At 35.0% G+C, this 13,446-nt stretch overlaps 2 protein-coding genes across 3 annotated transcripts in view; one reads left to right on the plus strand and one right to left on the minus strand.

Moving 5' to 3' along the window:
- Positions 1-1,139, minus strand: part of KIAA0825 (KIAA0825 ortholog) — a 358,672-nt gene extending 357,533 nt beyond the window's left edge. The window contains exon 1 of the mRNA XM_033110775.1: positions 1,014-1,139. The gene's annotated coding sequence lies outside the window, so the exon portion shown is untranslated. The remainder of the gene's footprint in view (positions 1-1,013) is intronic.
- Positions 1,140-1,153: 14 nt separating this feature from the next.
- Positions 1,154-13,446, plus strand: part of SLF1 (SMC5-SMC6 complex localization factor 1) — a 62,016-nt gene continuing 49,723 nt past the window's right edge. For both annotated transcript variants that reach the window (XM_033110776.1, XM_033110777.1), the window contains exons 1-4: positions 1,154-1,290; positions 9,014-9,127; positions 9,297-9,372; positions 12,540-12,780. In XM_033110776.1, coding sequence (XP_032966667.1) covers positions 9,014-9,127; positions 9,297-9,372; positions 12,540-12,780 — 431 coding nt within the window. In that variant the 5' untranslated portion in view covers positions 1,154-1,290. The remainder of the gene's footprint in view (positions 1,291-9,013; positions 9,128-9,296; positions 9,373-12,539; positions 12,781-13,446) is intronic.

The raw sequence follows: 13,446 nt of genomic DNA on the forward strand, positions 1-13,446 counted from the left end.
TCCTGCGTTTTCCTTTAACATAGAGTTATCTCTAGAACTCTTTCTGGAACTGGCTGTTTCGGAAAGAAAATCAGCTGCCTTTTCTGGAAATAAGGGTAATTATTTAATTAGGAAGTGAGTGAAAACAACTTACCTGAAGAAACTGCATTACTCAGAGAGAGAAGTCGCCAAGGTTCAATACATTACGTTTTTTTAAATCTTCGGCTGAAGGAACACTGCCTCACATTATTCCTTCTTGGAAGCAGTTTCTTTTTAAAACTATTTTGGCTACCTCAGACCTCCATCCAAAATTCTAGTCCTTCATTATCAAGGAAGCCTGGAGCAAGTGCGCAAGCACCGCTTTCTGAAGGCACACCTACTTCTGATCACTGTGGTTTTCAAAAGGTAAAACGTGGATCTAAAGCCCACGCTTGAAATTTTAAGCTTGTTCTCTTATCTCATTAGCTCATACCAGCCAGGAAAACAAAGACCATTGTCACCCAATTCAAACTGCAGCGGGAACGTTGATGTAATTCTAAATCAGGAATGATTTCCTCATCCCACTTCCAAAATGTTTGTCAAAGGAGTACACTTCAGCCAACTGCCTGCTTCCCAGGCACTGTCACCCAGGGCAATGGAAACGGCACTCGGGAAAAGGATGTGAAAGCAGTTCTCGAAAATCGAGGGTGACCAAACCCTGCCAACGGGAGAGTAAGGACACTGTTTAATTATCGGTAGAGAGACTCGAAACTAAACCAAGTCGCGGTATACGGCGTCTTCGGCCTTGCCCAGGGACACTGGGGGACCCGAGTCAACTTCCAAGTTGGTGGTAGATACTGCGAATGGAGAAGACCGTAAGCCGGGATCCCAGGGCCTTTTCTAACAGTACAGAGGGTCTAGCGCCATAGGGATGCACGGGGACTCCTTCAGGTTCAGCCCTGTCCTGCTCACTTCTTGGTTCGGCCAAGATGCTGCAGGAGCCTCAGCCAGCGAGTAATATCAGGCCCAGGAAGCAACTCAGAAAAATCACTTACCAGTCTCCCACCTCCACCTCCCGCGCTGATCTAACACGAGCCTGGCCCGCCGGCCAGAACCCAGCCGGGAACTCTGTTAGTCCACCCTGACGACTGCTCCAGAGCGTCACTGACAACCACCCGGAAATGACACAATAGCTTCCGGGGCGCCAAGCGCGCGGCGGGAAATTATTTCCCAGAGCCCAGATTAGTGAAGCTGCGAGTGCTGCAGCGGCAGTCGTCTTCCCTGCCACCACCGCCAGCTGAAGGAAGCAGCCCAGACACTCCGACCCAGAAGGTAAAGAGCCTCAGTTCGGAAGACACAGTGTACCCTGACTCTGGGGATGTTTCCTCCGTGTCCCCGAAGTTTCTGCCGCTCCCGGCTGTGAGGCTGGGAAGGGGCTGGGGTGAGCGGCAGAGGCGGCGCTTGTGTCTCGCGCTTTCTTCAGCGGCTGTTCCTCTTCTCCTGACTCGAGTTGCGCCGTCCTTAGTGGGCTGCAACCGCAGAGCTTGCTTTGCCTTGCCGCGGGGGAGTGCAGGACTGAGCCGCTTCCCCGTCTCTTGTTTGCGCAGCTCCGCAGCTGGGTCCTCTGCCAGCCAAGCGCTAGGCCACCCGCCTCTCTCGTTTCCATAGAACCGACTGGGACGCTTCTCTCTGAGTCCCAGATTCTTGGCTGTTCTCCATAACTTTGCGTCACTGCAGGTGGCTGGGATCCCCAGGCCCACCTTCTTGTGACGAGGAAAATGGTGTCATTCTTTGCTTCCTACCAGAATTTTTGAACATATCAAATGGTAATGATCATATCTCTGCAGCTACTGTAGGCCTTTAAACGTAACACACACACACACACACACACACACACACACACACGCTTCCCTGGGGGGAGGAAGTGGTCAGTATTCCTGAGGAATATGATATTTTAGCTGCTCGAAGGCTGAGAACAAGACTTAGTGGTTATTCTGAGATTCGTTCCATTCCCAAAACCTCTGTTTAAATATTGACCAAAAAATTGACCCGCCATATCAGAATTTAACCCAGAAATTAGATGGAGCTTGATTTTTTTATTTTGAAAGTGCCAAGCTTTTTTTTTTTTTTTAAACAAATGGCTGTTCTATACCAACAAAAGAAAAGGAAAAAAAAATTGATGCCGTTGAAATACTAGGAATGAAAATTGTGTGGCAGACATTACACCTTGTGGACTTTTTTGTTTGTTATTAATGTTATGCCTCAATTCCAGAATATCTTTTGATGTGCAAGATGTTCCCATTTTAGGAAAGTTTGACTAACCTGTATTTCAGGTGTTCAGTACATAAATTGATAGTTTGGGGTAGATTTTTATAAGTGAGTTAATTTGATTATCTCTGAGTTACAGAGTATTCTTAATGAACTAGGATGTTCTGATACTTAATGTACAAATTTTTATTGTAAAGACAGTCTTCAATAATGCAAATTAGATGTCTTTTCTAAATCCAGATTTTCTTTTGCCTTATCAACTTAAGTTCAATTTTATGATTGTTTCCCTAAAGCAAAAAGCTTAAATCTTGTGAAAGTCTTTGAAAAGGTGGCCAGATATTACTTTTTATGATCAAAATTCAAAACTCTTCAGACTTCATAATAGGTATCCATAATTTCCACTAATGTCTAAAAATGTGGTTTTTAAAAAAAACTTTAGTATGGCTTTATTAATTAAACAGTATTTTCTTGATTATTCCAAGATAGTCTTTTCACTATTTAAACAAAGCATTTTTAAAATCAAAACATTCCATATAGGCTCTGAATAATAAAACCTAACGATAGTGAAGAACCCTCTTTCTCAAAAATATAACTAAAATGAAATATTATCTGTTACTCTTGTCATTGACTCCTTAAAGTACGCTAATGGGAAATATATGCTGTAAAATGTGCTATGCACTCTTTGTTACTCTATAAAGACATCTTACTGCTTAAAAGTTTAACATCCCTATAATTTTTAGGTTCCCGTAGTGTTTACTTTATATCAAAATTATTTGAAATAAAAAGTACAGTGTTGTTTTTGATGAAGAAAAGCCCATATGAATTAGTCTAGTGATGTGTACCAAATCCATTTTGAGAGGAAAATAATGGAAACTTTCTTTTTCATAAAAATAAAAAAAATGACACTCTTTAGATTGTTCCTAGAAATGCTTTGAAATTTTAGACATTAGTGTTATTTATCTGAAAATAATTTATGATTATGTTTAAATATTTTCAGTGATACTGCTGATCTAAATATCTCCCCACCCTCATAGCAGATTCCTTTTCATACTTGTAATTTTTTCTTGCACTAGCTGAAAATACATTGCTTTGTAAAATTATTTTGTGGTTGAAAGTATTAGACTAAATTCTGAAACTTAAGCCAAAGTGGTATTGTAGAAAAGGCATACAGTTTTTTCAGAAACAGATCTTTGAATCTAGGTTTCACTATTTACTAGCTGTGTGCCTTTGAGTTAGTTTCTTAATCTCTCAGATTCTCCAGTATCCTCATCTGTGTATGAAGGATAAACAGCACATTGTTGAGAAGTAAATGAACTGAAATGTATGAAGTGTATAGACCACAGTAGGTCCTCAATTAAAATGAAATCCAGCTTGTTCAACCTTAGACATTATGCTCCTACTAGGGATTACAATGTTCCTAAAATACTAAAGCAGGTTTGACTTCTCACCCCCCGTGGCTAACCAATACCTACTGTCCCTTCTTTTTTCCTCCTGAATATCATACCTCTTGACCGTATTCTTTAAAGGCCCTTTTATCGCTAAGACTAGCATCTTCAGTTCAGCCTATTCCTTGTGCAGTACTGGAGAGATTGGACATCTCTATAAATACTCTTAGCCTCATTTCTTCCTCACCATGAGCACTTTACTCCTCCACTTCTTCCCTCTACTGCCAAATTTACCATCTGAGACTGCTTCTTTCCCAAATAATACCATGGAAGAAATAACATCCCTTAAGTCTTTTCACTGGAGATCTCAATCAAGTAATTAATTTATATATGTACACATACACACAAACACACACCATATCTTACAAGTATGAGGCAGGAAACAGATTCTACCTTTAAAAAAAAAAAAAAAAAAAAGTCCGAAGGCCTAGTTTGGCTCCTAGGCCAAGAGGGTACAAAATTCCTAAACTCCCCTTGATGTTATAGTATACGGAGCCAAACTGTATTTGACTCATACAGTTTGAGGACTGTGATTTGTGTACCTTTTGCAATATTGGTTAAAACAGGGATCTGACACTTTAACTCACCCTTTTTAGTTTTAGCATTTAGATACTTTTCCAGTTCTTTAGGTAACACAAATCATGAAAATCTTTCAAACTTGAATTCAAAGCAACAATATTGTTGTATTCAAGTCTTGGTATATAATTTCCAGAAGAGGGAAGTTTCACAATGATTTTTCTACCACAGACTCCTTTAAGCCTCTCTTTGTTGCATCATTTTCCTTTTTTTAAGGAGGATGCAGCTCGCAGTGGTGGCCCATGCGGGGATCCAACCGGCAATCTTGGTGTTATCAGCACCATGCTCTAACCAGCTGAGCTGACCTGCCACCCCAGCATTTTCCTTTTTAATTCAACTGTTATACCCTGCTCTTTCCTCCTCCCTCCTGAACCATACCTTTGTATTCATATCTGTATTCCTGCCTCTACTTTTGCTGCATTTTCTTTTCAACATATTCTGGCTACATGTCATATTCCTTAAGTGTGTTCTAACTATGTGCCACATTATAAAGAATTTATAGGACCTGAAAAGCTACTGTGTAATGTTCTTAATTATGATGAGTGCTTAGGTTTATTTGCATTTCTGTCACCAACTGCAAAGGAATTTCAGGCATCAGGGATTGGCCCATGTGGGAGATATTTTGGGAAAGTCCACACCACAAAGACAGTTGCTTGCTCTGCATAAATGCCAGCTCTGTTCACAATCATTATCTCCTTAGTTGTGTGTATTACATGGTTGAAGGTAAGTAACTAGATTCTTTTTAACTATTACAAAAATTTAAAAATAACTACAGAAATATTTTCTTGTAACTAAGACTCTAATATATAATTTTAATTTTCTAACAGTAAAGATAAACACTTAACTGTTAAATAAATGATAAACACTTAACTGTTATATAAATGATCTTATTTTTTTCCCTTTCGTTAGGATAGTATCTTGTGTTTCAATACTTAAAGGATCACCCCCTCCTATAAGTTCTAGAAAAATCTATAATTTCCCTAAAAATACCACTGGTACCATTACATTGCAGTATATTTATTTCTCGTGTTGGAAAACTTCTAACGGAAGTTAGCTTTTGATTCTCCAAACCCCAGAACATGTCACCCACACAAAACTTGACCCTATTTTTGAGGACTGAATTGTCTGGGTCATTGATAGGTATTTTACCAGTTTGGTATAGTGCTCTCTTTGGGTTCATTGGCATATCAGGCTGTTGTTTATTGTCTTCTTAATCCTGCAGGATCTTAGGTAGAACCATTAATCCACTAATTCTATGAATATGAATAAATCTATCCATATATTTACATATGTCTATGTCTAGTTCTATGTATATAGATAGCAATTTTCCCATGGAACTATATGAATTAGATCTACGATGTAGACTATTAGTTTGTCATATGATGTGGTATTAAAAAACATTCCTAAGTGTATCATAAATGCTGTTGCTTCAAGTACATAGGTAATTTTATTATTGGAAGCTGTTAGATTAGGTTAATGGAATTAGTTCTTTAGAAATCTTTGCTACTTATGTGCCATCACTGGGATTCAAAATTCTGTAAAAGTTTAGCAAATAGCCCAGTTTTTCTGATAAACTTGTAAGTAAATATTGTGTATTCTGATTTGTTTCTTAATATTCATATTTGCATAATGTTTAAATCAGGACGTCCTGTTTTTTCACCAGTATTTCTTCCCTTCTTTTAATTTCAGTTTCATGTTTGTTTTTCAAATGAAAGCAATTGCTTTAAAAAGCCTGTGCTAACTTCTATTAAGCACAGTTGGTCCTGTTTTTATTTTATTGTGGATTCTTATTTGACAGAAAATGCTGTTAAATATGCAAAGTGGGTATATTGGTTCCATTATAAAGATAATATGATTTATGCTGACTCTAGTAAGTCCAACTCACTTAATTTGTGCATGAAACCAAAATATGTTAAGATGTCACCTTGTTAATGATAAACATTTAAATTGTGAAATAGCTATTTTTAAGTTGATCTAAAAAAACATAATATGATAGATTTTTTTCATACAGTTCTATATAACATTTAATGATCAGGAAACAGAAAGATACAATGTAAAGGACAACCTTTAAACTTTTTGAGTGGTGGCATTACAGTTATTTTTCTTATTGCTTTCTGCATATTTTGGTTATTTTAACATTAATTTCTCTGTATCAGTAATTTGAATAGCCAGACAAGCAAGATTTTAGGTTTTTAAAGCTACTCAAACTTCTTTGGCAACATTTCTTGAAATAGCCTACTAAATAGCTTTTGAAACTCTTAAATACATAAATGCAAGTAGTAAATAAAATATATACAGTTAAAACACTTGCAATTCCTCTGATAAAAGTGACTTTTAAGAATTATAAAAACAATTATATTGTCTTTTCCATTAGAATACAAAGATGATATTCACAGATATGTTGAATTTCACTTGTCTAGTATTTCTGAAAGGACCTATCGTTTTCTAAAGGAAATTTGCTTAAATGATTTATTTAAATAATTTCCTAGAATTACTGAAAGCAGCATTTCTCTGTAGTTGTGGTCCACATGTGGCTTTATTGTATGTGTGTTAATATGTGTTCTGCATCAGGCTAAATCGTTATTTCTATAAACAGCATATATTACCAGTCTATGTTAATGGGTATTATCATTCAACAGTTGTGGTAAATGGTTAAAAACAAAAAAGGATGATTAATACAATAAAGAGTTCCTTGTACAAGAAGCTACTTACATTTTATTTTCTGATGATAGTATTTTACATGTGTAACTATTTCATAAGACACCAAGCCCTACTGTGTACACTTTACAATTTTGTACTGACCAGATCCTCAAAACTTTTTAAAACTTTTGTTTCATTGAAAAGCCTTGTCCTTAAAGACCCTTAATGTCCTGTATCTTGAATTTTAGTATAGTAGAGGGTTAATACATTACATCTCTTTTCCTCTTTTGGAGCCAATACAGATATATGAAAGTCAGATATAGTGAGGTGAAAGTATCATCCTTTTTACTGAATAAAAATATTTTATTTCTGGCTTTAATGTGCAACTCCAGCGTGCTTCTTGGTATATAACCACTGAATTGACTTACCCACCCAGGCAGTCAGTACAGGCTACTACTGGCAGCTCCTTAGGACATATAAGAAAGTATTAATATGAACATCTTTGCAAATATTCAGAAATGCTGAGTAAAGCATATCCAGTTAATTTTCTCAAGTAGCTTCTCCTCCCAAAGCCAGAGTGATGAAGGGTAGAGATGAACCAGAAGTACGATTACCCTAAGTGAAGTTTTCCTCTTAGAAACTTTAAGCAAGGGAAATGAAGGTTCACTTTTGACCCTTAGTAATGCTCTAATTGTTTGTAATTAGACATTCTTTCAAGTTTCACTATAAAAGGAATCTCAATCTTTAAATAAATACAGGTACAGATGTGGTTCGTATATATCGTGTTTCCCCAAAATAAGACCTAGCCGGACAGACAGCTCTAATACGTCTTTTGGAGCAAAAATTAATGTAAGAGCCGGTATTATATTATATTATACCTGGTCTTATTTTACCTATAAGACTAGGTCTTATAATAATATAGGACCGGGTCTTATATTAATTTTTACTCCAAAAGACACATTAGAGCTGACTGTCCGCCTAGGTCTTATTTTTCGGGGAAACATGGTATTATAAATTGTGTGTGTGTGTGTGTGTGTGTGTTTAGTCTTTGAAAATAGACTTGGTATTATAAATTGTGTGTGTGTATTTAGCCTTTGAAAATTTTTCACTTCAATTGTCTGTTACTACTCCTAGGCTCAAACAGTTATAATTTTTGAGGTTTACTTTTGTCTTGAAAGAAGCCAAATGCTATTGCTCTACCTATGACATTAATTAAATACTAATCTAGAGTTGTGGTGATAAAATTGTTAGAGAAATAGAAAATTTCCCTGATTTCTCTAGTTTGTGATTTTTTCATTTTTAATGATGAACTGCATTTTCTCTGAGATACTATCTAGTTCGAAAGTCCGAACCTCATGTAAACAAATAAAAATATTGTATTCTAATTGGAAATGCTGTGAGTTTTCCCTTTCTTCCTTTAAAAATTTGCCACCTCAAATACAACTTGCTTTATGAACTACATTTAATTATGGATTAAGGTCCTATCAAAATGAAAACCATGTAATTTTTTTCAGTCTAATTTGTAGGTAATGAAATTAACATATATATAATGGAGTTAAGAAATGTAGATTGTGAATAGGATTCAGGTTCATTATATGTACCTACTATACTAAATTATAATATTAGGTGTAAATGCTGTTGGACCCCGAGTTTTATCAATTTCTCCAGTACTTACACATAGTCTTCAATATCTGTCCATAAACTTCAAAAATTAGTATAAAATCTGATTGTTTGATTGCCCACAAATGTCCTAATTTCACAAGATTGTAGCAAAAACAATACTTTTAAAATGAAGCTAATATTTAAGTATCTGTCCTTTGCTGAAGAATTACATTCATTCATAAATGTATATTAGTGTACAGTAATGTAGTAATATAAACAATGTTCAAACCAGAAAAAAAATCTCATTTAAGGTCACATTTTGAGAAGATTATCTTTTAAAACTAACTTTATTGCACATAAACAATTTTAATATTGGTATTTGTAATTAAGCCGTGTGTGTTTGATTCATTATATGTTTAGTGGCTTTAGTTTTTATTTTTAGCACTGATAAGTAAAAAATAATAATGTCAACCTTGTGAATAATCTGTGTAACATGTTATCTCCTTTATGTGTGTATATATTAGATGGAAGATGGTGCTCCAAAGCATATCATCCAGATGACAGGATTTAAGATGGAAGAAAAGGAAGCACTAGGCAAATTGCTTTTAAAACTAGATTGCACTTTTATTAAGAGTGAGGTGAGTATAGTAACTTATCAAAATTTTGAAGACACAGAAAAATAACTAGAATTATAATACTGGCCTAAAAATGATAAAATGCCGCCTTGATATTATAAGAATCAAAAGAATGTGTTATAAAGGATATCTCACCCTAGTAACATTTTTTCATATGAATTTTTCCTTCCAGAAATACAAAAATTGTACACATCTTATCGCTGACCGCCTATGTAAGAGTGAAAAATTTTTAGCAGCTTGTGCAGCAGGTAAGTTAACTGCCATCCCTCCATCTTTGAAAAAGAAAGTCATGTTAAAGAAAAGGTACCTTAGTATATGTGGAAAGATAGTATGTTTATTATATCAAACATAAATGTGTTTTTTCTGACATTTTTCTCAAATTGCCTATATTTGATATAGTGTTTGCCTTATTTTTACTGAGTAAAACTTTATAATACATGAGAAATGTATTAAATAGGCAGAAATACTTCATCAGATATTTTCGTGTAAGTGCTTTATGTAAGAAACAATATTTTAATGAAAAGATTCTGTTGAAGCCTTAGCTGTTGTCAGTCAAGTTTCTTTTCTTTATCATTAGAAATAGTTAACATTTTTATTCTGCTGCTGCCTCCCCTCCCATATATGCTATGAAGCAATGATCATTCTATTTTATTTTTCTAAGATTACAAATTCCATAAACCCAAATTAAGACCTAGTCTCTTCCTTGCTGCCTTTGTCACGGTTGATGTTCCTTTTTTGTTCTCTCTACTGTGATTGATCTGGTATATCATTAGTCCACTGATTGAAAAAGAAAAAAGTTGTATTCAACTGAGGTGAATTTACCATTGTTTTTGGAGTAACTTACCAGAAAAATACTTGGATTTATTATTACCTCCATAAATGAACACATACATCGTCCCTAATGTTTAAAAAGATCATTGATGCCCAGATAAACTACAGAATGTTTTTAAATACCCTGAAAAATTCTCTAATTCAATAAATTTGTTTTACAAAGTATAACAATGCTGTGAACATTAATTGGAAAAGTTTTTACCATAAGAGTAAGAATATAAATCTAACTCCAGATAGTGTCTGATAATAGTAATCATAATTTAAGTAATACCACATTTTATTAAACCTATATCTGTATTTTATTTACTTAAAATTAGAATTGTAATTGTGAGACAGATTACATACCGTGTTTCCCCAGAAATAAGACCTACCCCAAAAATAAGCCCCAGTTAAGATCGTCAGCCAGATGGACGTGTTTAGTATGTTATGACGATGTTCCAGAAGAAGATGACATGACTGTATTTGAATAAATGTAGATTGTTGTACATGAAAAAATAAGACATCCCCTGAAAATATGACCTAATGCGTCTTTTAGAGCAAAAATTATTATGAGACCAGTCTTATTTTCGGGGAAATACAGTATAAGACCCAGTCTTATTTTTGGGGAAACATGGTACAATGTTCAATGATGTAGGCCTCTCATTACCAAAAAATTTAGGAAAACACAACATAGATCAAAGATAATGTTGGTGATGTAGTTTAAGAGTCTCATGTTGAAAAGTAAATGTTTTTTAATCACATTGGATGTACAGTATTAATTTCATGTGTACAACATAGTGATTAGTCATTTATATAACTTATGAAATGATCACCACACTTCACAATAATTCTAGTACGCAGCAGGCACCATACATAGTTATTACAATATTATTGACTGTATTCCCTATGCTGTACTTTATATCCCTGTGACTGTTTTCATAACTGCCAATTTGTATTTCTCAATTCCTTTCATCTTTTTCCACCCATCACTCCAACCTTCCCCCACCCGTCTGGCGACCATCAGTTCTCTGTATGAGTTTGTTTCTGTTTTGCTTGTTTATTGTTTAGATTCCACATGTAAGTGAAATTATATATTTGTCTTTCTCTGTCTTAATTCATTTAGCATAATACCCTTTAGGTCCATACATGGTGTTACAAATTGCAAGATTGATTCATTTTGTGGCTGCCTAATATTGTATATATTTACCACGTCATCTTTACCCATTTATCTGTCGATGGACCATTACAGTCCTTGCATGTCTTTGAAAAGACATACGCATCCCTAAAACTTCACTGCATATAATGTTGCAGTGAGTTTAGGGATGCGTATGTCTTTTCAAATTAGTGTTTTGGATTTCTTTGGGTAAATACCCAGACTTGGAATCGCTGGGTCATACGGTAGTTCTATTTTTAATTTTTTGAGGAACCTCTTAAACCTTTTCCATAGTGGCTGCACCAATGTACAGTCCCACCAGCAGTGCAGGAAGGTTGCCTTTTCTCCACATCCTGTCTATCACTTGTTTGTTGATTTATTGATGGTAGCCATTCTGACAGGTGTGAGGTGATATCTCATTGTGATTTTCGTTTGCATTTCCCTGATGATTAGTGACATGGAGCATCTTTTCATATGTCTATTGGCCATTTGTATGTCCTCTGGAGAAATGTCTATTCAGGTCCTCTGTCCATTTTTTAATTGGATTGTTTGTCTTTTTGGTGTTAAGTTGTATCGATTCTTTATATATTTTGGATGTTAACCCCTCATTAGATGTATCACTGGCAAATCTCTTCTCCCATTTAATAGGTTTCCTTTTCGTTTGGTTGATGATTTCCTTTGTACTGCTAAAACTTTTTAGTTTGATATAGTCCCATTTGTTTATTTTTGCTTTTGTTGTCTTTGCCTTAGGAGACATATCCAAAAAATGTTTTGCTAAGACCACTCCAGAGAGTATATTGCCTGTGTTTTCTTCTAGTAGTTTTATGGTTTCAGGTCTTACATTTAAGTCTTTAATCCATTTTGAGGTGTTTTTTTTTTTTTTTAACATATATATGGTATAAGAAAGTGGCCCAATTTAATTTGCTTAATGTATCAGTCCAGTTTTCTTAACACCATTTATTGAAGAGACTCTTTTTACCCCAGTGTATATTCTTGCCTCCTTTGTCATAGATTAGTTGACCATTTAGGCGTGGCTTTCTTTCTGGGCTATCTGTTCTGTTCCATTGACCTATGTGTCTGTTTTTATGACAGTACCCTTTGTTTTGATTACTGTAGCCTTGTAGCGTGATACCTCCTATTTTGTTCTTGAGATTGCTCTGGCTATTCATGGTCTTTTGTAGTTCCATACACATTTCATAATTATTTTAGTTCTGTGAAAAATGCCATTGGTGTTTTGATAAGGATTGCATTGAATCTGTGGATTGCTTTGAGTAGTATGGGCATTTTATTGATGTTTCTTCTTCCTATCCTTGAGCACAATATATACTTCCGTTTATTTGTGTCTTTTTCAATTTTGAGAAAGGTTAAATTTTATTTGATATCTGGTCTTTATTGTTTACTGCTTATCAGAACCAAAATCCTTTTCTGACTGACTGTTTATTTGCTTTTTAGGAAAGTGGATACTAACTAAGGACTATATAATTCATAGTGCCAAAAGTGGCAGATGGCTTGATGAAACAACTTATGAATGGGGATATAAAATTGAAAAAGATTCCCATTATTCACCTCACATGCAATCTGCACCTAAAAGATGGCGTGAAGAACTGAAACGCACTGGTGCTCCAGGAGCCTTCCACAGATGGAAAGTTGTTCTCCTTGTGAGAGCCAGTAAACGAAGTGATTCTCTTGTGAGGTAAAGCAATGAGAAAACAATTTTGGTTTTCTTGAATACCTTTTTGTATTTCTTTGCAATTATTAGTTTAGTTCAAATGACCCATATTGGTTTACTCTTTAACTCCTAGTTAAGCCGTTCTACACATTTAAGTGTATGTGTCTAATGCAACAAAATGTTTTATAGTATTGCTTTAAATTACTTTCCATGTTATTTCTTTTGGCCAAGTCAAGCAAAAAAATTTTTTTTAGTTTTAAAGCACTTTTAGATTTTTGTAAGTGAAATACTACATTACCACAAAGCCGCTTTTCTGTGTTTATATAGTGTAATCTTCATGGTTCATCCTGTTTCCATCATAATTTTATTTCTTTTTATCGTTTATATTATATTTTCAAAAGGCTTCTTATCGGATAAACTATTCTAAGATTGCCATGAGTTTTTGGGGGGTGGAGTACAACGGCCTTTTGTCACCTGTATTGAAATATAGTTTGTAGATAGTAAAATACACACATTTTAAGTGTACATTTTGATGAGTTTGGACAAATTTCTACACCCTTGTTATCCCCACTACAATCAAGATCTGTAACATTTACATTGTCCTACAACATTTCCTTGTGTCCTTGCACATTTAATTCTGTACTACCAATACCAAACAACCATTGATTTTCTTTGTCAGTGTAAATTAGA

This window comes from Rhinolophus ferrumequinum, chromosome 7, assembly GCF_004115265.2.
Source record: "Rhinolophus ferrumequinum isolate MPI-CBG mRhiFer1 chromosome 7, mRhiFer1_v1.p, whole genome shotgun sequence".
Classification (NCBI taxonomy): Eukaryota; Metazoa; Chordata; class Mammalia; order Chiroptera; family Rhinolophidae; genus Rhinolophus; species Rhinolophus ferrumequinum.